The 24,650-nt window shown below is 39.8% G+C and overlaps 1 protein-coding gene and 1 non-coding gene across 11 annotated transcripts in view; both read left to right on the forward strand.

Annotated features, from left to right (window-relative positions):
* The window catches only part of EML5 (EMAP like 5), a 190,514-nt gene that overhangs the window by 162,471 nt on the left and 3,393 nt on the right, over nt 1-24,650 (forward strand). For 6 of the 10 annotated variants that reach the window (XM_086709055.1, XM_086709056.1, XM_086709059.1 and 3 more), the window contains 12 exons: nt 1,306-1,404; nt 3,942-3,962; nt 14,278-14,451; nt 15,141-15,349; nt 17,581-17,738; nt 19,149-19,263; nt 20,752-20,940; nt 21,119-21,291; nt 22,358-22,520; nt 22,943-23,046; nt 23,533-23,686; nt 24,397-24,497. In XM_086709055.1, the coding sequence (XP_086565181.1) occupies nt 1,306-1,404; nt 3,942-3,962; nt 14,278-14,451; nt 15,141-15,349; nt 17,581-17,738; nt 19,149-19,263; nt 20,752-20,940; nt 21,119-21,291; nt 22,358-22,520; nt 22,943-23,046; nt 23,533-23,686; nt 24,397-24,497 (1,660 nt within the window). Of the gene's footprint in view, nt 1-1,305; nt 1,405-3,941; nt 3,963-14,277; nt 14,452-15,140; nt 15,350-17,580; nt 17,739-19,148; nt 19,265-20,751; nt 20,945-21,118; nt 21,292-22,357; nt 22,521-22,942; nt 23,047-23,532; nt 23,687-24,396; nt 24,498-24,650 lie in introns of those variants that run through there. The other 4 variants (XM_086709057.1, XM_086709058.1, XM_086709062.1 and 1 more) reach the window with 3 other exon arrangements.
* Nucleotides 1,539-1,623, forward strand: TRNAQ-UUG (transfer RNA glutamine (anticodon UUG)). Its single transcript has one exon. It is a non-coding gene; the product is annotated as a tRNA-Gln (tRNA).

Genomic DNA, 24,650 nt, shown 5'->3' on the forward strand with positions numbered 1-24,650 from the left:
TGTTTTGGATTCTGTGTCTCCCTCTCTCTGACCCTCCCCCGTTCATGCTCTGTCTCAAAAATAAATAAACGTTAAAAAAAATTTTTTTTAAATAAAAAAATAATAAAAATAAAAAATACTTAGATAATCCTCTTTAACTGAGGCTTCACCAAAGAAAATAGAGAAGAGTAAGAAAAGATGATCTAGAAAGGAATGTGTAAATACACTTTCATGTTTATCCTTGTAATTTTCTTTAATTTTATGATTTGTCCTTAATCATTTTTCTTCTGAAGGGGTATAGAGAGAGAGGGCAGAAGGGAGACTGGGTACCTCTCCACTTCTCATTATTTGTCCTCTCTAGTTTGGGATACATTGCTGTGTTCACAGTCTGGGAAGTTTTGCCCTATTAGCTGATCTTCGAACTTAGCCAATAGCACATATACTTGCTTGTTTGTTGTTCTCACTAAACTGTCAGCCCTGGGAAGTATGAAGCACATTTCACTTTGAAGAGAAGTTTTAAAGTATTAGATCTGGTAAATGTCATTGTTAAATTGTTTTGTGTTGCTTCACTTTTGGATGATGTCGTGTGGGTGGACTAGATCACCGTGTAATCACCCTGGGTCCTCTGTAATCTGGACCCAACCTACGCCCTATCCTCCTGACCTCATTTCCCACCTCGCCACTGGACTTAGGCAAACCCACCTTTAGTACGTCTTGCATGGTCACAGGTCTGTCTCTTTGCTGTAAGTCCTATTAGGTAAATCACATACCTTCTTTGATCAGAAATCTTCAGTACCTCCCCACTGACTACATAATAAATATGAAATTTAATAGGTTGGCATTCAAAATCCTCTATCATTCTAGTTCCAATTTGCCTTTCCAACCATATCTCTCACATTTATCCTTGACCCTACATTTCAGCCAAATGAACCATATATATGCATACTTAGTACTTTCCTGTCTTTGTACCTTTGCCTAAAGTATTTCTCTACCTAGATTGCCCTTCCCCACCCACCTTCACTTTAACAAAATCCGTCGTGTCAGTCCAAGAGTGCCATATGCCCATGATAAGAAGAATCTTTTCTGCTATGAATTCCCAGAGCAGGCCCCTTCACTCTGTTGTGGTGCTTGATGTCTTTAACCTCATGTTAACTTTCAGGACTCTATCCCTTTAAAGATTTGGGGTTTTTTTTCCATCCTCATGATAACATGTGCACATTCAGTTCTCAAAAAATATGTATTAAGTTAAACAGAGCAATTTTTTATTGTTCTAGATAAGTGCTTTTGGCTGTTATGTCTTAAGGTTTTCTCAATTTTTTTTTATAGGGACTCAGAGTTTTTATCAGGAACATAATGATGATATACTGTGCCTCACTGTAAATCAGCATCCCAAATTTATCAACGTAGTGGCAACGGGCCAAGTAGGTATGTTTCTGTATTTTAAAAAGAAACAGTTTAAGTAATTGTATTGTTCAAATTAATTCAGTATCCTAGGGAAAAATATATATATTTGGGTATTGTTGAAAATGCGTTTTTATATAAAACACATACCTAGGGGCGCCTGGGTGGCTCAGTCGGTTGAGCATCTGACTTTGGCTCAGGTCATGATCTCATGGTTTGTGGGTTCGAGCCCCGCGTCAGGCTCTGTGCTAACAGCTCAGAGCCAGGAGCCTGCTTCACATTCTGTGTCTCCTTCTCTTTCTGCCCCTCCCTCGCTCGTGCTCTTGTCTCTCTCTGTGTCTCAAATGTAAATAAATGTTTAAAAACAAAAAAACACACACCCAGTTTTACCATATGATTTGCTTCCAGGTGTCTTTCTCTCGCTTTGGTTATCTTATTGGTTCAGACAGTTTAGAATTAAGAATAAACTCTTTTATGGTGATTGCAGTAGTTGGATTTAGTCCTTTAGCAGATATTCCTAATTGGCAGAAAGGTTTAATTTAGCATATAAAGCAAAAAGAATTTGGAGAGGAAATTGTAAATAAAGGGGGAGCCAAAAAGTAACCAGACTGACGGGCAGAATGTCTGTGGCAACTAGGACTGAGCTAGGAAGGAGAGAAAAGCTCTGTCTGTTGTCTGTTCCATGCTGTTAAATCCTTCTGCCTTTTTCTTTTCTTTGGCATTGATTTAAGTTGCCAGCTGTTTTAAAAACCACTTGTCTTGCTGTCTTCTTTTAACCCTTCAGAAAACTTAAAGGATGAGAGGATAGCGGGTCTAATTAGAACAAATACATCTACCAATTAGTGATCACTGTGAACACCACATCATAGATTTGGTCAGTTGAAGCTTCATAAGCTTGGTGTACTTTGTAAAAATGATCCATGTCATTGGGCTTGTTGGATCTTGGTGGGCCTCCGTTGCTAAGCCAACTCTCCAGGTGTCTTTTTCTCCTTGGATAGAATAATTTATGCTTTTGATATCTTCATTTTTCATACAAGTACTAAATGGATCAGTCAGAAACTCGATCTCTCGGTTACAGAGTTCTACAGTTGTACCACAAAGGTGCTTGTGATCTTCCTTTCTGTAAATTTTTCTATTTTTAACAAGAAGTAGACTGATCTTCATGCATTACACACAAAGATTCTAATCTTTGAGTATAAATAGGTCTAGGTCCTTTTTTAAAAATGAGTCTTATTTTTACTCTGAAAAAAATGAGATCACGTTACCATTTTGGTTATAAAAGGGCCTAGTTCAGTGCCTCTTGACATATAGTTATTGTTCAGTTAATTTTTTTGAGTAGATTCATTTATTCAACAAACTTATTGAGCACATGCCATGCACAAAGTATTATTCTAGGTGCTAGGGATATAAGCCTACCAAAAAAAGATAATATCTCTATGTTAATGGAATTTATATACGGTGAATAGAATTGTAGAAGATACGGTTCTTCCATTTCCCAACTTTGCTTTTTTTTCTTTCCCCGTCTCTCTCTTTCTTAAGCAACTTTGCTTTTAACATATTAGTGCCGCAGTTTTGTCTTTTAAGAAATGTTGTAGTCACAAATATAATCTTTCATTAAATTTGACCCTCTTCTCCTTTTCCTTTTTTTATTGAGTTATAATTGACATAGAACATCATATAGGCGTACAACTTAATAATTCAGTATTTGTGTCTGTTCCTTTTATTTCGAAAAGTGACACTGTAGGGAAATGTAAAATGGCTAATTATCTTCCAAGTCAAAGTCCAGGCACTACAGAGGTGAATTTTAGATCATATATGCAGTCCTGTGCCTTGCCCCACTGTACCCTTGCACAGAATGGATACAGAAATTTTTTTACTGATGACTAATGGCACGTAGGATAGACTTGAGAGACCACCAAAGAGTGAGGGACTTTTTCTTTTCTGAACCCCCAGAGTTGAATCAGTAGTAACTTTGACTGCCAAGCTTGTATCATACCTGCAAGGCACAAACAGGCTAAAATGTTTATGGCTCTCTTTGTTAAAAATTGTTTAGGTCAGAGGGGAAATATTTGCTTTTGTGGTATTTTAGCCAGTTACATTCAAACTTTTTTTTTTTCTTTCCCTTTGTCCCTTGGCTAGAATCTTGGACTCTCAGAGCCAAGCAGAGGTGCATTAAAACTCCAGTCTGTTACAGGGCATTTTGTAAACCAAAATAAGAGTTGTATTATTTAAAACATGTCATTATATTTAAATTGTTAAAATTTCATGTGACTCATTAAATAAAAAGAAAAAAAAGTTTTTATCCAGTAATTGGAAGGTCATATACGTGAAATGTTAATATATGTGTATGATTGAAATGAATGGCTTCACTTACAGTCTACTCAATTTAACATCATAAAACTAATTTTGTATATGACCATTTGTGATTTATATAAAAATTATTTTATAATTAATTTTTAAAGTATTTTAATAAGTATACTTAAGAATGTACTCAATAAAAATATTTTTAAGTATTTATGTTATTTATGGACAGTTGTTTTTCTGCTGTTTTTCCATTGTAGGTGATTTAGCAGACATGTCAGGTAAGGAAAATTCGGCATTTTCTGTTTTAGTTATATTGTTTAGTATTGGTAGTCCAAATTTTTATTGAGTAATAAGATACTTGAACATATTTTGAAATTTTTTAATGAAAAATCTATTCTTTTAATGTCATGATACTGAGCTCATTCGGCAGTAACAATGATAATTATTTTTAAAACTAATATATTTTGACCTTTTTAGTGTCCAGCACAATTGTAAGCACTTTCTGTGTATTACCTGTGTAATCACTGCAAGGATCCTCCACGGTAGCTATTAACTTGCCAACATCATGTAGCTGCTGAGCGTGCAGCTGGGGGAAGGGCGCCTGGGCGGCTCAGTCAGTTAAGCTTCCGACTTCGGCTCAGGTCATGATCTCCTGGTTTGTGAGTTCAAGCCCCGCATCAGGCTCTGAGCTAATAGCTCAGAGCCTGGAGCCTGCTTTGGATTCTGTGTCTCCCTCTCTCTCTGCCCCTTCCCTGCTTGCACTCTGTCTCTCTCTCAAAAATAAAAATTAAAAAAAAATTTTTTTTTCTTAAAGTGCAGCTGGGGGTAAAAGTAATCTTAAATGTGAATCAGTAGGTTGTGTTGCCTAGAAGTGAAATTTTTTAATTGCTATTTTTTTTTTAATTTTTTTTTCAACGTTTATTTATTTTTGGGACAGAGAGAGACAGAGCATGAACGGGCGAGGGGCAGAGAGAGAGGGAGACACAGAATCGGAAACAGGCTCCAGGCTCTGAGCCATCAGCCCAGAGCCTGACGCGGGGCTCGAACTCACGGACCGCGAGATCGTGACCTGGCTGAAGTCGGACGCTTAACCGACTGCGCCACCCAGGCGCCCCTAATTGCTATTTTTGTATGTTCGATAATTGCACATATTGTATCAACAGATCACTTAAAGATTTAGAAATAGCTTTCTATTACTGATCTTGACCATAGCTTTGTGAATCTAAAAAGCTACTGGATAATGTGTGTCCATTGTTTTTACATATTTATTAGGCTTTTAAAATTTCCTTTTCAGTTTACATAGGAAAAATAGCAGTTTGATAGGAAAATATGTCATGATGTGTCTGTTTCCCTCTTCTCCAGGGTAAAGCAGGATTCTGTGATTTGACTGTTAAACTACAAATGTATCCAACACAACAGGCAATATTTTTGCTCTCTTGGTTACATTCAAGAGCAGGAGTTGGCAAACCAGAGCCCTTGGGCCAAACCTACCTGTTTTTGTATAACCCATGAGCTAAATATAGTTTTTACTAGGTGAAATAGTTAGAAAAAAATCAAAAAAAAATTTCACAGCATATGAATATTATATGAAGTTCAGATTTCAGTATCCAGAGATAGAGTGTTGGACACAGCCAGGCTCATTCGGTTACATATTGTTTGTGGCAGATTTTGTGCTATAGCAGCCTTGAGTAGCTGCAACAGAGACCTCACGTGACCCTCTGGTTGCTTTGCACAGCTGTTTGGCACACTGGAGATGCAGTGATGCTGTCATAACTTGACAGGTTTTGAGCTAACCCACAATTAATTTTGTTATTTAAGCAATGTATATCCATCATGTCGAAACAAGGCAAAAAAAAAAGGAAAGTGGACTTTGTCACACTTCTAAGGCACAGTGAAATGTGGATTATATTGTTATCAAATTATATGGTAAATTCGACACTATAGCTGTGCTAAAATAATACAATATATTACATTTTCACACTAAACTTGACAAAAGTATTCCCAGCTCATGGGAAACCCAAGAGTCAGAAAAATTAGAAAATGTTAAAGAACATTTGTGTGAGTATCTCATCACAACAGAATTACTTCACAGAAATAAAAAATAAAATGAGGCTGCAACCAAGTTTTCTGAATGTTTCATTAGTTAATCAAGAAGAATTTACTGTGAGTTAATTAAATCATGTTTGATTGCAGCATACATGTGTCCAGAGAAAATAAACTTGTTTAAACCCATTAGCTTTTTGGCAAAACCTATTGCTAAAAGAGTTGAGGATGTTGGGAACAGCATCAGTAGTCAATTAACAAGACCCTAAAAAAAGCAAATAATTCTGAATGGTTTCCCTTGGCTCTTCATAGATTGACAGTTGTTGCCAGTTGCTTATTTGAGGCAATCACTGCCAACTTTGAAGTGACTGAAGAGTTGGCCTCTAGGACTAGTCTTCATGGAACAAGTACAAAAGATAGTATTTTCAGAGAAGTTAAGAAAACATTAATTCAGTACAGTCTGAAGTGGAATCTGCTAAGATATGTGCCAACTGATGGTGGTAAAAACATATGTGGAGCTGGAGCAGAAAAAGGGTTAATGGGTTAATAAGTTTACAAAACTGGTGAAAATTTAAGGTGTTTAAAGCCTATGATTCATTGTGCCTGTTCGTCATCAGGTAGTTTGTGAAAGACATAGCAGTGTATCATGTGTTATTGACAACCTCACTTTGCCTTTGAGAGTCAACAGTTAACTTCATTTGTTCTCATAGAATTAGCCATCATCAGTGCCATGAATTCATGTTAGAAATAGAAGCTGAGTGTCCTAACTCACCCATTGGTTTAGCAGTAGTAGCTTTATTGCAGTTTTTGGAGCTCAGAGCCAAGGCTGAAATTTCTCTGAATGAGAAAAGTACTGCCGTCAATCTGTATTATGGAAAACTTAATGGCCTTGGAAATTAGTTTTTGCTGCAGACTTGATCATGTTTCTTAATGAATTCCACCTGAAATTACAAGGAAACTACAGTTACAGTAACAGCCTAAAATTACAGTTAAGGTGAAATTCTACAGTCAGGTCATTGATGGTGACTAATGTTGAATCACAAGTAACATCAGACTGCATGATACACTTCTCATGGTGCCAAACATTAAACCAAGTGAGAATCCCACTTGCCGCAAATGTATTTTCTGGTCTCAGACTGCAGTTCCAGCAGGACTTTTCAGATCTTGATGCAAGTGAGAAGGAAATTTCCACATTTCAAAACTCATTTGAACTGAAGTTGAAGAACTCCATGTAGGGTTCAGTTCATGGTGATTACTCTGCAATGGAAAACATGCTAAAAAGGCAGATATAAAGATATAAAGGCAGATAACTGAATCCTCTAAATGCCTTCCACGTGATTAATATGCTCAGTTAAGATCTTGTACTTTTGGATCAATATTTGAATTTGTCAGTAACTATCTACATGAGACATTTTCAAAGTTGAAATATGTAAAATTTTTACAGGCAAACATTTGCAATTGATCTTGATGAGAAAGAACTCTCAATTGGAAGCTTACCTTGTTATCTCCAAAGAATTTTACTCTTCTCATAGTGGATCTTTATTATAAAAAGTTCACTCTCCAGGCGCCTGGGTGGCTCAGTCAGTTGAATGTCTGACTCTTGATTTCGGCTCAGGTCATGATCCCAGGGCCATGGGATGGAGCCCCGTGTTGGGCTTTGTGCTGAGCTTAGAGCCTGCTTGGGATTCATTCATTCATTCATTCATTCATTCATTCTCTCCCTCCCTCCCTCTCCCCTGCTCATGCTCTCTCTCTAAAATTAAAAAAAAAAAATCAGGGGCGCCTGGGTGGCGCAGTCGGTTAAGCGTCCGACTTCAGCCAGGTCACGATCTCGCGGTCCATGGGTTCGAGCCCCGCGTCGGGCTCTGGGCTGATGGCTCAGAGCCTGGAGCCTGTTTCCGATTCTGTGTCTCCCTCTCTCTCTGCCCCTCCCCCATTCATGCTCTGTCTCTCTCTGTCCCAAAAATAAATAAACGTTGAAAAAAAAAAAAATTAAAAAAAAAAAAAAAATCACTCCGTGATTTTCATCAATAAAAATGTAATGGAAATTTTTCTCTCATTAGATAAGTACCTGCATAATATCTTCAATTTTGTGGCTTATTTTCTGACCCTTTACAGAAAAGTTTGCAGCCTCCAGCTCTAGAGGCAGAGAGGCAATAAATAAGTAAACTTTTTAAAAACTTTTTTAGTTTTTCAAAAAAAAATTAAAACACTTTTATTTATTTATATTTAATCTTTATACCCACTGTGGTTCTCGAACTCACGACCCCAAGGTCAAGAGTGTACATGCCTCTGACCGAGCCAGTCAGGCACTCCAATAAGTAAACTTCTGAAACTAACATGACCTGAGATGGTGAGATGATAAAAACAATAGGATGATGTCAATAAAACTAGATGTTTGTTTTCTTGAGGTGGTAACATTCAGCTGGGCCAAGAATGAGAACAAAAAAAAAAATGACAGCTGAGGGATGAACTGGGGGACTCCAGGCTGAGGCTGTTTTGGGGAGTCCCAAGACCCACCCATACATTCAGTGATTCACTAGTAGGCATCCCGGGGCCCAGAGATTGTTAGGGCTATAGTTTCTTACAGTAATCTGCAAGGGAAAAAGACACACTGGGTGAAGTTTAGATGCTACAGGATCATAGGTGCAGTGTTTTGCCCAGGGACACCCACTTAAGCCTTAGAGTTCAGGCCTTTTGGGGTGGAAGGGCTGGTAGCATAGGCACAGATCAGCCACAACTACTGAAATACCAGAAGAAAGCAGGTGTTCAGTACCCCAGGTAGACAAAACAGCCTTATTAACATAGGGACCATTTCAGAAGTCAAGTTCTCACACACTTGCAAGCAGGCCCTTCTAATGATAGCAACTTCAGGCTTGTTTATGTTAACTCTTTACTGTGCGAACCTTAAATCAAGAAACAGGATGGTGAGTGTGGAGGAGTAAGGCCTCTAAGATGAACTTGGAGAAGGAGAAGGGGGTTAGGAATCAGGTGCATGAGGCTTTGTGCATGGGGCTTTGCAGATCATGGAGAGGAGTTTGGATCCGCGCTAAGTGCAGAATCCATCCTGGAGAGTGTTAAGGGAGTGAGTTGATCTCATTTATGCTTTGAGAAAATCACTCTGCACTATTAAGGATGCAGAAGAGAAAGAGAAGTAATCAGAAAGTTGGGAGGCTGTTATAATAGTCCACGCAAAAGACATTTTTAACTGAGGTGGCAGGAATGAAAATGGAGAGAACGCTAGACAAATACAGGATGTATTTTGGAGGGAAAGCCAGTGGTCCATTCTGATGAATTGGATGTGAGGGCATGACAGAAAGTGAGGAATCAAGGCTGTTAATTTTTTGCTGGAGCGGCTGGCTCACTGAGACGGGAGAATACTTCCAGAGAGACAGTTGAACAGGAAGAAATTCAGAGACCTGAGGATTAAAGGGAATGCAAGAAAACTGGTAGGTTTGGGGGTGAGAAAATAAGCTCGTGTCTGGTAGCTTCTATGTTGTTCATTTCATCAGCTGAGGGTGAGGAGGTGGCAAAGAAGGTGGAGGATAAAGTTTTGAAATGGTCAGTTTGGGATGTGGGAGAGTGAATACATAACAGAAAATACATAATTACCCTTTGAATCCATTAGACGTTTTGTGAGTGGACACTAAGGGGACATCTTCTCTGTCTGACAAAGCCTGCCTAAGACAGTGGTAAGAATTTGACATTTTTGATCCTTAAGGCAATTCAAAGGGAGATTTCTCTGTACCCCCAAACCCCCCATTTGTAGTTACTGTTTGTCACAATGGTTAGTTGTCCATTAAGTGACTTTAAGGATCTTCCATGTTGTCCTGTATGACAGAAAATCAGGAAATATATTCATCCTAAGGTTGGTTGCATTCATGGTCACAAAAGGGCTGCCAGTACCATTTAGAACTACATGCTTCTTTGCTTTCATCTAGTTGGGAAGCAGATAAAAACCCTTTTTCAGAACCATGAGCTTAAAAGTCCTTCAGTTTAGCCTGATTGAGTCATTTTAAGACACAAACCAAACCCCAGACTAAGAAGACCTAGGGAGTACCATGTGCTGATTGGCTCAAATCTGGGTTACTGAACTAAATCACTGCTGCTGGAGGCAGAGAGTGGGGAGTGTGAGTGTGGGTGGCTGGGGGTTCGGGGAAGTCATCAATCACAGCAGGCTTAGACTGGTGAACTGAGCAAGCAGGGTCTCTCCCTGAATCACTTGCTGTACATAAGGGAGGAGGGGATTCCTGAATAAAAGCATAACTTTATTAAGAAGGAAGGAGGTAATGGATAGTGGGTATGCTGCAAGGAGTTGTCCCCTGCGGAAATTAAAGAGTGAGATACAGTTGTTATACTTAATGGCCCATATTAAAATTTTGTTAAAAATACAGTTTTTATAATACTACACCAAAGGCCAAGTAGAGGATGGAGAAAGAATATCCTTTAAAACTTTGGTTCTTATAAGATCCAACTAGTAATTGAAAGAGACCCTTGCGGCATCTCTATACTGGAGAGTAAGAGTCAGAAATGCTTATAAAGTCAGCGGGATTGGGGCGCCTGGGTGGCTCAGTCGGTTGAGTGTCTGACTTCGGCTCAGGTCATGATCTTGTGGTTCACAAGTTTGAGCCCCACATTAGGCTGTCTACTGTCAACATGGAGCCCACTTCAGATCCTCTATCCCCCTCTGCCTTTTCCCAGCTTGTGCCCTCTCTCTCGCTCTTCTCTCTTAAAAATGAATGAACATTAAAAAACAATAAAGTCAGTGGGATTGATTTTCCAGAGATAGCTTGATATGATGGAAGGAGCACGCACAGAACCTGGATTCCGAGGACAGCACGCTGAAGTGCGTGTGACTTAGGGCCTGGCTGACTTCATAGGAAAACACACCTGCCTAGTAGTGGAGCTTTGATGTGTCTCCTGTTACAGACCTAGCCCGTGACAGGCACCCGTTAGCTGGTGGCTTGTAGGAAGGGAAAGAGTGAGAAGAGTGTCTGTGTTACTCCAGCATCGTGAATGACCCTTTTTGAATCATAGAAAATAAAATGTAATGAACATAATTTAATGTTTCTTTAGTAAGTTAGAAAAGCCTTGAAAATTTGTAGTGATTGGGGCGCCTGGGTAGCTCAGTCAGTTAAGCATCTGACTCCTGATTTTGGCTCAGGTCATGATCTCACGTTTCATGAGTTCGAGCCCAACATCGGCCTCTCTGCTGACAGTGTGGAGCCTGCTTGGGGCTTCTCTCTCTCTCTCTCTCTCTCTCTCTCTCTCTCTCTCTCTCTCTCAAAATAAACTATTTTTTTTAAATTTTTTTTTTAACGTTTATTTATTTTAGAGACAGAGCATGAACGGGGGAGGGCCAGAGAGAGGGAGACACAGAATGAAACAGGCTCCAGGCTCTGAGCTGTCAGCACAGAGCCTGACGCGGGGCTCGAACTCACGGACTGCGAGATCATGACCTGAGCTGAAGTCGGCCGCTCAACCGATTGAGCCACCCAGGCGCCCCTCAAAATAAACTTTAAAAAAATTTTGCCGTGATTTAAATCTTAAATACTGTCACTGAAGGAAGTTTAGAACAGTCTAAATATGTAGCAGTCCCATGTCATGGTCATACCTGAATGTTGTAGAACATAAATTTCAGGTATACTGTACCATCTCATTTAACTTTTTATGAAAGCCTGAAAAGCTCAGTAATTCAACTTTCTTAAGATTACTTGCTATTTAATTTTTAGATAAATAAAAGTATTTGTAGTTTTGACATATTAAATTTGGAGGCAAAACTGAATGATGTTTCTTAAAAATCCATTATCTGCCTCATCACATTTAGGCAAATAAAGTCTGTGGATTGCCCCCAGGTACTTTTTGTAAACATATACAAATGTTTGAGGGCACCTGTGTGGCTCAGTCAGTTAAGCATCCAATTCTTGGTTTTGACTCAGGTCATGGTCTCATGGTCCCTGGGTTCGAGCCCCGTGTCGGGCTCCACGCTGACAACATGGAGCCTATTTGGGATCCTTTCTCTCCCCCTGTCTCTTCCCTTCCCCGACACTTGTGCTCTCTCTCTCACCCTCCCTCCTTCAAAAGTAAATACACTCAAATAAATAAGTTTTTATATTATAGATGACCTATATAATATTTATTACTGGCAAAAAATTATAGACTGATCCAGTATATATTTGCACTTTAAATCTAAGCCACCTAATGTTATTCGTTGACATTAAGTTTACCAGTCCCTCATATCCTTTGACTTTTATTGAATAAAGAACATACTAACTTTTGGTCCAGTACTTAAATTATTGTGCTCAATTTTTCACACATAAATCCCTTATGTTAATACATGGTAAACTGTTCCCATACAGTTTTGATTTTTAACAGTTACATCTTTGAACAGGTTTTACTTAATGACCTCCAGTCCCTGGTTTACTATATTGTAATTACTTAGAAGGACTGACAGATTAATCATTGTATGCTATAAATTGTAGATTGTATACAACATAGTTTAAATTTATCAGAATGTTTTCTTTAGAGACCAAAATGTCTTTCTTCATCAAAAGATACCAAGACAGCTTATCTTATTAAACTGTCTCTGGGCACCTTGGTGGCTCAGTCAGTTAAGGGTCTGACTCTTGATTTTGGCTCAGGTCATGATCTCATGGTTATGAGATTGAGCCCTGCGCCAGGCTCTTGCTGAGTGTGGAGCCTGCTTGAGATTCTCTTCTTCACCCCTTTCTGTCCCTCCACTGTGTGCTCTTTCTCAAAAATAAATAAATAAAAATGTCTCTATGTTTGCATTATTTGTAGCGGATTTATAGTTTGAAACAAACCCACTCTCGTATTTCAATTATTTTACCAGAAGTACTTATGTTCTAAGACTGAATTAGCTGCTGAAAATAAATACATTTTTATGGGCTGCAGTTCATGAAGAAAGGACAATACAAATCCCTGATTTTTAAGTTAGAAAATACAGAGAACTGGGAAAATTTTTTAAGCAGCAGAAATGGGCTACACAAGATGAATAACAACAAATACAATTTTTTTATAAAGATGAGCAATTTGGGGACACCTAGTTGGCTCAGAAGAGTATGCGACTCTTGATCTTAGAGTCATGAGTTTAAGCCCCACGTTGGGTGTAGATCCTACTAAATTTTTTTTTACTTTTTTAAAAAAATCTAAATAAAACAGATTAGCAGTTTGGGGGCACATGGTGGCTCAGTTTTGTAAACAAGCATCTAGCTTCAATTGGATCATGATCTTACAGTTCTTGGGTTCAAGCCCCACATTGGGCTCTCTGCTGTCAGTGCAGAGCCTGCTTTAGATCCCCTGTCTCCCTCTCTCTGTGCCCCTCCTCCATGTGTGCACTCTCTCTCTCAAAAATAAATAAACCTTTAAAAAAAAAAAAAACAGTTTTATTTCTTCCCTGAAATCTTGTTTAAAAAACAAAAATTGGCACCTGGGTGGCTCGGTCGGTTAAGCGTCCAACGTTAGCTCAGGTCATGATTTCACAATTTGTGAGTCCGAGCCCCACGTCGGGCTCTGTGCTGTCGGGGCAGAGCCTGGAGCCTGCTTTGGATCCTCTCTACCTCTCTCTCTCTGCCCCTCCTCCACTTGTGCTCTCTTTCTGTCTCTCAAAAATAAATTTTAAAAATTAAAAAATAAAAAACACTGTTTTATGAAGTGATGTGAACTTGGCTTTTTACCAGATATCTGTCTATATGGTTGAAGATTTCTTTTGAGAGCTGTTCACATGGTGTCCTTCCTACCTGTTGCCTTTCTCAGTTTGTGTTTGCTTTTCATCTCCCCTTCAGATGAGATACTGAGTAACAGTAACTAATGTTCAGAACTAATGTTCAGGTAGCAGATAACTGAATATACTCTGATATTTAATTATTGTGTAATATTTGTGCATTTCTCCACATAATTATATAAAGATTTAACATGTATCTAAAACGTGTATTTCTGAGTAATTTAAAGTTTGTGATTGCCTAATTTTCTTGTATAAATGTTATTTTCTCAAAAATGCAGTGTGAACTGTAGCCTGAAGAAGTATTCTGTATTTTTGCCTTTCCTTCCTCTCTCCTTTTCTTTCTTTCTTTTATTATTTTTTTAAATCGAGATACAGTTGACACACAATGTTACATGAGTTCCAGGCGTACAACATCGTGATTGGACAAGTTTACATGTTCCGCTGTGCTCACCGTGGGTGTCGCTACCATTCATCCCCATGCGATGTCATTCCAGCCCCATTGACTGTATTCCCTATGCTGTGCCTTTTATCCCATGACTTATTCATAACTGGAAATCTGTATCTCCCGCTCCCTTTCACCCATTTTGTCCATCCCCCTCCGCCCTCCCCTCTGGCAACCATCAGTTCTCTGTATTTGTGAATCTGTTTCTTTTTTCATTTAGTCTTGGTTTTGAGCTATTTTTTCTTAAGTACACACTCATTCTTTGGTACATACTTTTCCGTGTTTCAGAAAGTATGCGTCAGCTGTAGAAATGGAAACATCTGTAACAGGTATATTACAACTTTTGGATTTTATCATTATTTAGCTACGGCTCCTTCTATCCACATCTGGGATGCAATGAACAAGCAGACTTTATCTATACTGAGATGCTACCATTCGAAGGGAGTGTGTTCAGTCAGCTTCAGTGCTACCGGCAAACTCTTGCTGTCTGTGGGGCTGGACCCAGAACATACGATTACCGTTTGGAGATGGCAGGAAGGTAGGGTTCTTTTTTCTTGGTGATTTTTAAAACTAAGAATACCAGGGTGATATGAACTCTGTTTCATATTTGCTTTAACTTAGTGATTGAAATCGTTCTTCATTTCAGCCCTGCAACACACACAGTACACAGCTGGTATCACTCACTGTATGTTGCACTTTAAAAACTCAGTGAAAGAAGCTCACGAAATAGAAACATATGCAAGTTTCTAATACTATACGTAATTCACTGCTCTTTCAGTAAGAAACCATATGTAAGTCTCCTTGTTAATTCTTATTTGTTTGGTCATGGAGGGTGTTAAGAACAGAAATGAAATACCAAGTGATAATGAAAGATGAACAGGATCATATTGCTTACCATACTTTAGGTAAAACTTTCCAGTTACGTGGCTGCTCCAAAAAGTGAAGTTCACAGAGCTACATAGGAGAAAGTAAGATGTGATTTCTAAAATCTAGAATGGCCCTTCAATGAGAATAAAGCTCCCATTAATACACATGTCACTTGAGAAAGTATGTAAAAAGGACCTTCTCCGCCAGTAATCGTCTGTCATCTGGCGGCTAGGTAGCGATGCAGAGGACACGTGCAAGTATTTGTTTTTTGAACGATATATTTTGAGTAGCTGTTCGATCTGGCAAAAGCTATCTTAGTTCCTCTGCTAACTTAGGTAATTTGTTGTCTCTTCTTATCAGGTGCCAAAATTGCCAGCAGAGCCGGTCACAACCGACGCATTTTTGTGGCAGAATTCCGACCAGATTCAGATTCCCAGTTTGTCTCTGTGGGAGTCAAACACGTGAAGTTCTGGACACTGGCAGGAAGGGCTCTTCTTAGCAAAAAAGGGCTCGTGAGCACCCTGGAGGATGCCCGGATGCAGACCATGCTTGCTGTGGCGTTTGGTGCAGTATGTCTCTTAAACCGCGTGTGCTTGTGGAACTCAGTCACGGCAGTTGGACTGCTTTGAATTTTCTTGCTTCAGATAGATAAGCCACATTCGTGTTGTCATATGGCACCGTGACCCACTAACCATTCCATATGTCCCAGTCCTGCGTATATTCCACCTTTCAAAATCTGGTACTTTCAGAAATCAGGGAGTAGGAAAGAAAATTAATGAGGGAGAAGGATTATAATGAAACATTTCAGTCCTTGGGCCACTGCCAGCCATTCTCAAAAGCCTTCGTTAATTTTGTAATTGTCACCCTAAGTCCCCTAAAATGTCTATCCTTCTAGTAGTTCCTCATAATCCTAAAAATTTGTCAGAATGAAGAAAGATGAATCAAGAAATGTAATTTTTCTAGTGTTTAAGGTGGTACCTGAGTTTAGGATTTCTTTTGCTCTCTATCAACTTAACTCACTGCTTATCACATAGTTGGAAGTGCTCTGGGCCAGTGCAGCTCTTTCAGAGTAGGAAGGAGAGCAAGATTCCCAGTCTTCACAGAGGGTGTTCCAGAGCCGTCCCCGCCCCCACATCCCATTGGGCTTGTGGTTTACAATCCACATCTCTAATACCCTGAGCCCTGGCCACACTTTTTAAATCCTTTGGTACATCAAAAACCTTGGTGGATTTTCTGTACTAAAGTGTTTATGGCGCTGGGAATGTAACGCACGAAGAAAATTATACTTTTAGAACCTTTAAGCACATGATTTTAACAAAAAGATCATTGAAAATGTTGGTCATACCATGTCAAACTTCCGTTAAACATTTTGGGGATTCATAATATAAGATGGGTAGGGTAGTTCCTTTCCAGAAGAAAAACCCACACCTTCAAATGCTTCTGGCATTTAATTTGCCTGTGTTGACTTAACTTGTTTCATGTATAAAATTCCTTATGTACCCAGTTGCCTATTCCCAATAGAAAATAAACTTGAAGACTAAAATATTAGTCCTGATTGACTTCCGGTTAAAGCAGCAGTGAAATCAGAATGTTTTGTTACATAGCAAGATGGACTGATGTTCAGTTTAGGCCTGTTTGAACACCCTCCATGCCTAGGGTTACAAAAAAAAAAAAAAGCAAGGGAAGTAAAATCTTGGTTTCTACGCCTAGAGCATTTACATTCTGATTGAAGATAAGGCATGAATTAATGATGCTCCTAGATGACAAGTATAATTATTGTTATCCAAATAGGTACAGAGAATATGCATGACTGCATATTCAAAGTAACATTAAATTGTTGTAGGCAGGGGCGCCTAGAGCATGCGACTCTCGATCTCTAGGTTGTGAGATTACTTTAAAAAAATTGTAGGGAAATTAAACATAGAAACTATGTTCTTGTCAGAAAGATTAAAGAAAATGTTTTGTTGTAACTCAAAATCTTACTTTCCTTTTAGTTCTTTCCATATCGTTTTTGTTGAAAGATCTTGGACCAGTTGCTCTGAAAGTGAAATTAAAATGGATGAAAATAGCACATGATGCAGAATTTAATTTCTCCAGTTTCCGCATAAATGAACTCTATCAGGATTGCATTCTCAAAGTGATCTAAAGCACTATTACTTTGGGCACCTTATCAAATTTATCTTATGTTGTATTGCAGAAATGCACTGATTTTTGCCGTTTTGATTTTGAGAAATCATGGCAAATGTTAATTTCATATATAACCTCATGAATTAGTGAAATTTAAACTCATACAACATTGCTCTAAGTTGTGTACGTAGTTTTACTTTCTGTGGCAAAATACTTTATCAAAACTAGTGAAATGTTATTTTCACTTCCTGTTCCTACTCTTTTTTTTCACTCTCAGTTACTGATGACCTCAAGTTATTTCTCAGGCAGCTGGAGGGAAGCAGCCTAAAGGGACGATGTAAACCAGAATTCTAAAATTTTGCATTGGAGGGAAACTTGGTGCCTGAACTCCCTCGTTTTACACATGAAAAAGCTGATAATCCTAGAGATTAAAAAACCTCACTGAAGGTTATTCCAGCAAATAAGCAACAGAATAGACTAAAAGGCCCTGACAAAACTAAACCTCAAGTTCAGACATGAACCCATTTGCCGGGTCCATGGTTTCTCCCACTGTATCATGTTCTTTGTATCTGAGAATGTGAGGTAGGCCACACTTATGGTAGAGAATTGCGTCTGTTTCAACTCTATTTGAACTTTTGATGAGTTTGTCTCCCCCTTCCCCGCTCCTTTTCAGAATAACTTGACGTTTACAGGTACCATCAGTGGAGATGTCTGTGTGTGGAAAGATCACATACTGTGTAGGACCGTGGCCAGAGCTCACAACGGGCCTGTGTTTGCCATGTTCACCACACTGCGAGACGGACTTATTGTGACCGGAGGCAAGGAAAGGCCGTGAGTCCTGTTCCCACAACCTAACCACACGTTCATGCACTGGGGGCTGCCTGCAGTTTGCAGTGAATTATTCTAGTTATTTCTAGACTACACGGATCATCCTCTCTGACCTTCTTCCTCATGTGCTTCACCTTTATTGCCTTTTATGTGCCTTCCTGTTGACTATTAATTTCTTAAGTCACTTCTGATTTATTTCACAGTGTAAAGACACCTTAACCCCAACAGTTGGGGCGATAGCTTATTTCTCTGAGGTATGGTTTAGGTGGTTATCGTGTAGGCAGAGAACTGATTTCCCTCATGTCTGTATGCCTGGATAAGTATTTGCTGGGGAAGAAGTGACCCATGGGAGAATCTTTGCCCTCAAACCCAGGATGTATCTTGACTGCCTGCTCTCTCCTTTTTGGCCCAAACAGACACTGAGGGGTAAGGTGCATACAGCTGGCGGCCTCAGAAAGGTGTGAGGACACTAGAAACAAACTGCCTTGTTTGCTTTTGCTTGAGGCAATCTCGTTACATAAAATACTTGTTACATAAAATTGTGTAAAACAGCCTTCAAAATTTAAGTCTAACGAAAGACGTTTTTCTGAGTGATTTGAAAACCTCCCAGAAGAAGCCAGATACTAATGGATTTTCTGCCAACATACTCCTATGCTTGTTAAAATGTAGTGTTTGCGGGGCCAGGAAGCACGCACATGTCCATCCAGGATGAGGGAACCCACCTAATCAAACACCAGTGCAGCGGCTTTTGTGTTTCACAAAAACGAACCCTGTATTGTGGTCCTGGGCGTGCTTTTCTCCTAAGACAAGCAATTCATCTAACAGAAAATAAAGGAATACATTTTTCAGTTCTCCCAAGAGAAAAACCATAAATGGGCTATGTTTTCTCTTTTCTGTCTTACCCTGACGCTGCTGTTTCCCACACGCCTTCTGTTCAGCACACCTCTGCCCATTAGTAGCCTGCTGGATGGTTTCAGTGGGTATTTTCACAATGATACGAAGGAAAGCGCACCCCTTTTGGCCATTAAAGATCTCTTCTCTAGCACAGCACCTGTAATCCTGTTATCTAGCCTTACGTTTCCATTGTCATTTTAACATTAAACATCATTCTGCACATTTCCTTAATCAAGAGGATACATTATATGGGGGCGGGGGGATGTGGAGAACTAAGGAAGAATACACTCATGTCAGAAAAATGAATTTTCATCAGGTAAAATTTGCTTCAACTGAATGGCTGAAATACAGTGTATCTTAAAGTTGCCACAGAAAGTTTAGAGACTACAAAAAGTGAATATCGGGGCCCCCCCCCTTTTTTTTTTTTACTGTTCTGCTTGTATAATTTAGTATTTGTTTGTAATAAAAGTGATTTGTAATAGCTCATAAAAATGCTTATTTGGCTTGGGTTGCTCTTAGGTCAAGAGAAGGAGGAGCGGTCAAGCTGTGGGATCAGGAACTGAGGCGGTGCCGAGCCTTCAGGCTGGACACGGGACAAGCCACGGACTGTGTCCGCTCCGTGTGCAGGGGCAAAGTAAGATGTTCCGAGAGCCGTTCCGGTGCAGCCAAAAGTAGAGAATGGTTGGTTATTCTTGCAGTTCCCTCGCCCTCTGCAACTTGACGAGTGACACTTGCAGAGGAGTCTGCTTGCTGGCTACGCTCTGCCTTTTCCCGGCCGCCCCCGGAGCCCCGCGGGCAGCGCGCCAGTGTGCCTTCTGCCTCCGGGCCACGCTTAAGATGAGAAGCTACTCCCCGGTCTCAACACAGTATTTAAACCTCCATGTTTTCTTGAATCTACTAATTCAACCGTGGTGGGCAGAAGTGAAATTTCTTGCCAGTTGAATCAATTTTGATTACAGCAAAATTTTGTTAAATTTTATTTTTAAATGTACATTTTTTTTAATTAAAACATTTTTTTCATGTTTATTTTTGAGTGGGAGAGAGACAGCACGAGCATGGGAGGGGCAGAGAGGGAGACAGAATCCAAAGTAGGCTCCAGGCCTTGAGCTGTCAGCACAGAGCCCAAAGTGGGGCCCGAACCCACGAACTGTGAGATCATGACCCGAGCCGAAGTCTGATACTTAACCGACTGAGCCACCTAGGTGCCCCAAGGCTCATTATTTTTGAGAGAGAGAGAGAGCACAAGAATGGGGAGGGCAGAGAGAGGGGGAGACAGAGGATCCAAAGTGGGCTCCACACTGACAGCACAGAGTCCGAGGTGAAGCTTGAACTCATGAAATATATCATGACCTGAGCCAAAGGCAGACACTCAACTGACTGAGCCCCCCAGGCACCTTAATTTTATAAGTACTCAACCCCCCGCCATGCATGGGGCTCAAACTCAAAACCCCCAACATCAAGAGTCATATGCTCTACCCAGCCACCCTTTTTTTTTAAAACATTCATTCCTATAAAAAATTTGGACCATGCATGCACTGGCAATAAGTGTATTTATAAATTATATACATGTATTATCTTCAGTTCATGTATTAATTAGGCTTTTATTTATACTTCTTTTTTGTTTTTTGAAGTTTAGTTTGGAGAGCAAGCGAGACATGAACAGGGGAGGGGCAGAGAGAGAGGGAGACACAGAATCGAAGCAGGCTCCAGCTGTCAGCAGAGAGCCCGACACGGGTCTCAGACTCACGAGCAAGGAGATCATGACCTGAGTCGAAGTCAGACACTCAACTGACCGAGCCACCCAGACACTGCTATTTATACTTTTTAACTAAAATGTAATACTTTCTTCCTGTATTCCAGCGCACTTGCACCTCTTCGGAGATCGTCAGAGTAAAATATAGTCAAAGTCAGGGCTCTGTCTTAGAGAATAGTTCTGTTTTCTGGCAGACTCGGGGCTCTTGCAGATGCGCCTCTAGTCAAAGAAAAACCTCATGAGCTAATGATGGGCTTGCTACTATGTTAGTTCAAAGCAAAAAGTTCTCTGAAAGGTCAGTAGGGTCCTTAAGTTATTAAAAGACATTGCTGTAATTACGATAAATATATCAATCCCCTTGTGTTTCAGGGCAAGATCCTAGTTGGGACAAGGAGTGCGGAGATCATCGAAGTTGGAGAGAAAAATGCAGCCTGCAATATTTTAGTTAATGGTCATGTGGATGGGCCCATATGGGGACTAGTGACACATCCCTCCAGGGATTTTTTCCTTTCTGCCGCAGAAGATGGGACAGTGAGACTCTGGGATATTGCTGATAAAGTAGGTACAAACAGTATTTGGCTTTTTTTCTTTTAAGTTACAATTTCTAAGGAGAGTGTAAGTCCCAAATTGCTAGCACAATTTGAGAAGAACTATTTGAGAATTATGTTGAAAAGGAACTGGTTTACTTTGTAAGTACTTAATGTAGTTTTCTCTGGCTCTTTTGGTTCTTGTGCAGAAGATGTTAAACAAAGTGAACTTGGGACATGCTGCTCGGACCGTGTGTTATAGCCCTGAAGGGGATATGGTGGCTATCGGAATGAAAAATGGAGAATTTATTATTTTACTGGTGAGCTCCCTAAAAATATGGGGAAAGAAGAGAGATAGACGATGTTCAATCCATGATATCAGGTTAGTCAACAAATGGAATAGAACTTCTAGTATATGTATTCTTAAATGACCCGGGTTGCATTTGAAAACAGGTCCTCATTAGTGCCTATAGCATTTTATCACATCATCACTTGTATGCTGAAATATGGCTGTTTGTGTGCTTCTTGCCGAATTATTAATCTAGTGGCATCAACCACAGTGCCTTATAAGAGCACGTACTCAGGGAACGCTTGACGATGAAGCGTCACACTGGACAGGTCCAGCAAGTTCATCCTGCCAAGAATGATCTTCTGCTGTACCGAAGAGAGCCATCTGTCCTGTAGACGTCAGCCTGGAAACTAAAGCTGCAACCCCAACTCTCAACTGCGTAGTTACTCGTTTAATTAACACCCATCAAACATCTATGCCCCAGAATCTGAATTAATTAAACTTTAAACTTTTCTTGAACCTTTATATTCCAGTGCTTAAGCTTATGTGGACAGTGGCTACCACTTACCAAGTGCCTCTGTGTGATCAAGACGGATTACTGAATCTGCTTGCACCCTTCACCGTAAAACCCTTTTACAAATGAAACCGTCCTCAGGACTTCACTATATAAACTTCTTATAGGTCCCCCATTCCCCTCAAGAACCTGCGTTGTCTCAGATCATTTCCCATGATCACTAGGCATATACTTGTCTTCAAGTAACTTCTTCCAAGCTTCAAATAGTGTTCCTTCACCAGATAACCTGAGGGGACTTAAGCAGGTCTGTGTCCTTTGCTGTTAAGATACCATGATTCCAGATGAAAGAAACCTATCTTGGTGAATTTGGCGAACTATGTAACTTAGCAATTATGTAATTGTTAGTGGCTTTTTCAAAACCTACACTTTTAAGGGAATTGGCACTTGAAATAACATGTAAATTTTGTTCCACATAACACAAATAGAATCTCCATACACACAATCAGTTGTGTCCACCAGGTAAATCTGCTTGAGGCCAGATCACACACATACTTGTTTTTGAGGTAGAATGGAAGTTACTGGTCTTAAATATTTATGATTTCATGTGTGCTGATGTATCTTTCACATATTTTATTACCTCTCCAGATTTAGTCCAGATTCCCGGTTTCTGGCAGTGGGTTCTAGTGAGAACTCGGTGGACTTTTATGACCTAACATTGGGCCCCACCCTTAACAGAATCAGTTACTGCAGAGACATTCCCAGCTTTGTCATTCAAATGGACTTCTCTGCAGATAGCAGATATCTCCAGGTACAGTACCTGTGTCCTACATCCAGTTCACAGTAGCTGTTTTTACATTGTTAAGTGGATGCATTTAAAACTCCTGAGTTTCAGAGGGGCACCTAGCTGGCTCAGTCAGCAGAGCATGGGATTCTTGATCTCAGGGCCGTGAATTCGAGCCCCACATTGGGCGAGAGCTTCCTGAAAAAACTCCCGAGTTCCAGAGCTTCTGAACTCTTGCCTTTGTTTACTCTTCACTGTTTCTGCATTCTTTAATATCCTGTTCTTCTCAGATCTTTTCTCCGTCTTCTTCTGACAGATTTTTGTTGTCATCATTAATGTTCTTATCGTTGGAAATGTAAATGAAATAGCACGCTTTGCTAGTATACTCTAGCCTTCTGATGTGTCTCTCGCATTAATGGAATTCTTGTCCCATTTTAATACGCTGAAAGGTCTCCACTGGTTGCTATAAACGACATGTCTATGAAGTGCCTTCAGGAAAACCTGTTCTGGATCAGGCCACCATGGACAGAATTACTTGGGCCACATGGACTAGGTAAACTGGAAAATCCTGCTTCTGAACAGTTAGAGCCATTCCACTAGGAAACAGTGGTCAAGTTCTAAGTTTGTTACTGTTTCCTGAGTTCTTCCTAAGAGAAGAATGATATGCTCATGCTGGGACTCCTTGTGACTGGACATATTCTCATGCTTTATCAAGGTTAAAAGCCTTTGAAGATACCCTGATATTTTCCTTAACATATTAGGTTTAGTAACCAGCAATAAAAACACATACTGGGTACTGTTAAGCAATCCTATCATTTCTCTACCTAAAGGAATGCAATCTTGCAGCTGTTAGAAATGAAATCCTACAAATTTGCTGTGTAACATAACCATGAGTATCCATCTTTTTAAATTCCTGTAGCATAAGCATCTTTATTAATTTTAAAGAACATAATTAAGTAGAAATTAATTACCAAAAGCCTTTTTCAGTGTAGTACATCTGTGTTTGCTATCGTACATTTTCTTTATTCCTTCCCTCTAGTATTCTAGGAGATGAAGTTCTGGGAATCTGGTCCAGACATGCTGAGAAAGCCAATGTCAACTGTGCCTGCGTATCTCATTCAGGAATCAGCCTTGTAACAGGAGATGACTTTGGGATGGTTAAGTTATTTGACTTCCCATGTCCTGAAAAATTTGTAAGTTTGTGTTTGGTTTTGTTTTTGATGTAGTTTTCTAGTTTAGACATCTGATCGTTAGTACTTCTTCCATAATTTAATAGCTAAACATGTTAGTCTCCTGGTTTAGAAACACTTAATTTTCGTTCCTAAGGTTTTTTCAAAACGAAAAATAAAAGCTTTTAGAAATTATCTCCCCGTGCCCAAGTAACACCATCTTTGCAAACTATCCTAATAGAGCTGTGATTATTAGACTTTTATTAAACCTTTAATCTATTTCCAAGTTTCAAATTCTCTTCCTCAAAGGAAAATTTTCAGAGTGCCTGGAGACATCTGACTGCTCAAAACGCCTGGTCTGTTAAGGTGCAGATCCATTACTAACTCAGAAAAAGCAATGTTTATTTATTTTGAGAAAGTACTCAAGCAGGGGAGGGGCAGAGAGAGAGAGAGGGAGAGATTGAGAACCCCAAGCAGGCTCCACACTGTTAGGACAGAGCCCGATAGGGTGCTCAGTCTCATGAACTGTGAGATCATGACCTGAGTCGTAATCACGAGCTGGACGCTTAACTGACTGAGCCACCCAGGTGCTTGTAAAAAAGCATCTAATAACGCTGCATGTGGTCTGAAGAGCCTACTCTCTCCGCAGCCCGTGATGGAGACGGGGTTCCGGACAGGAACCTTTGATTTTCACGTGCCTCACACATCCTAAGCTTTCTTTTTCGTTTTTTCAGGCAAAGCACAAAAGGTTCTTGGGTCATTCACCTCACGTGACCAATATTCGATTTACCAGTGGTGATCGGCATGTCGTTAGTGCAGGAGGTGATGACTGCAGGTTGGTAACTTTCCTAGCCAGAGAAGAACAGACTATCTTTAGTTTTATGAAGAGATCTAATATCACTATATAACTGGGTAGCTGGTTCTGTGGAGTCACGTACTACGAAAATACAACATAAAATGAATTAATGAGAATTTTTATACATGTCAT

The sequence above is a fragment of the Puma concolor genome, chromosome B3 (genome assembly GCF_028749965.1).
Source record: "Puma concolor isolate L17-30 chromosome B3, mPumCon1.1.hap2, whole genome shotgun sequence".
NCBI lineage: Eukaryota > Metazoa > Chordata > Mammalia > Carnivora > Felidae > Puma > Puma concolor.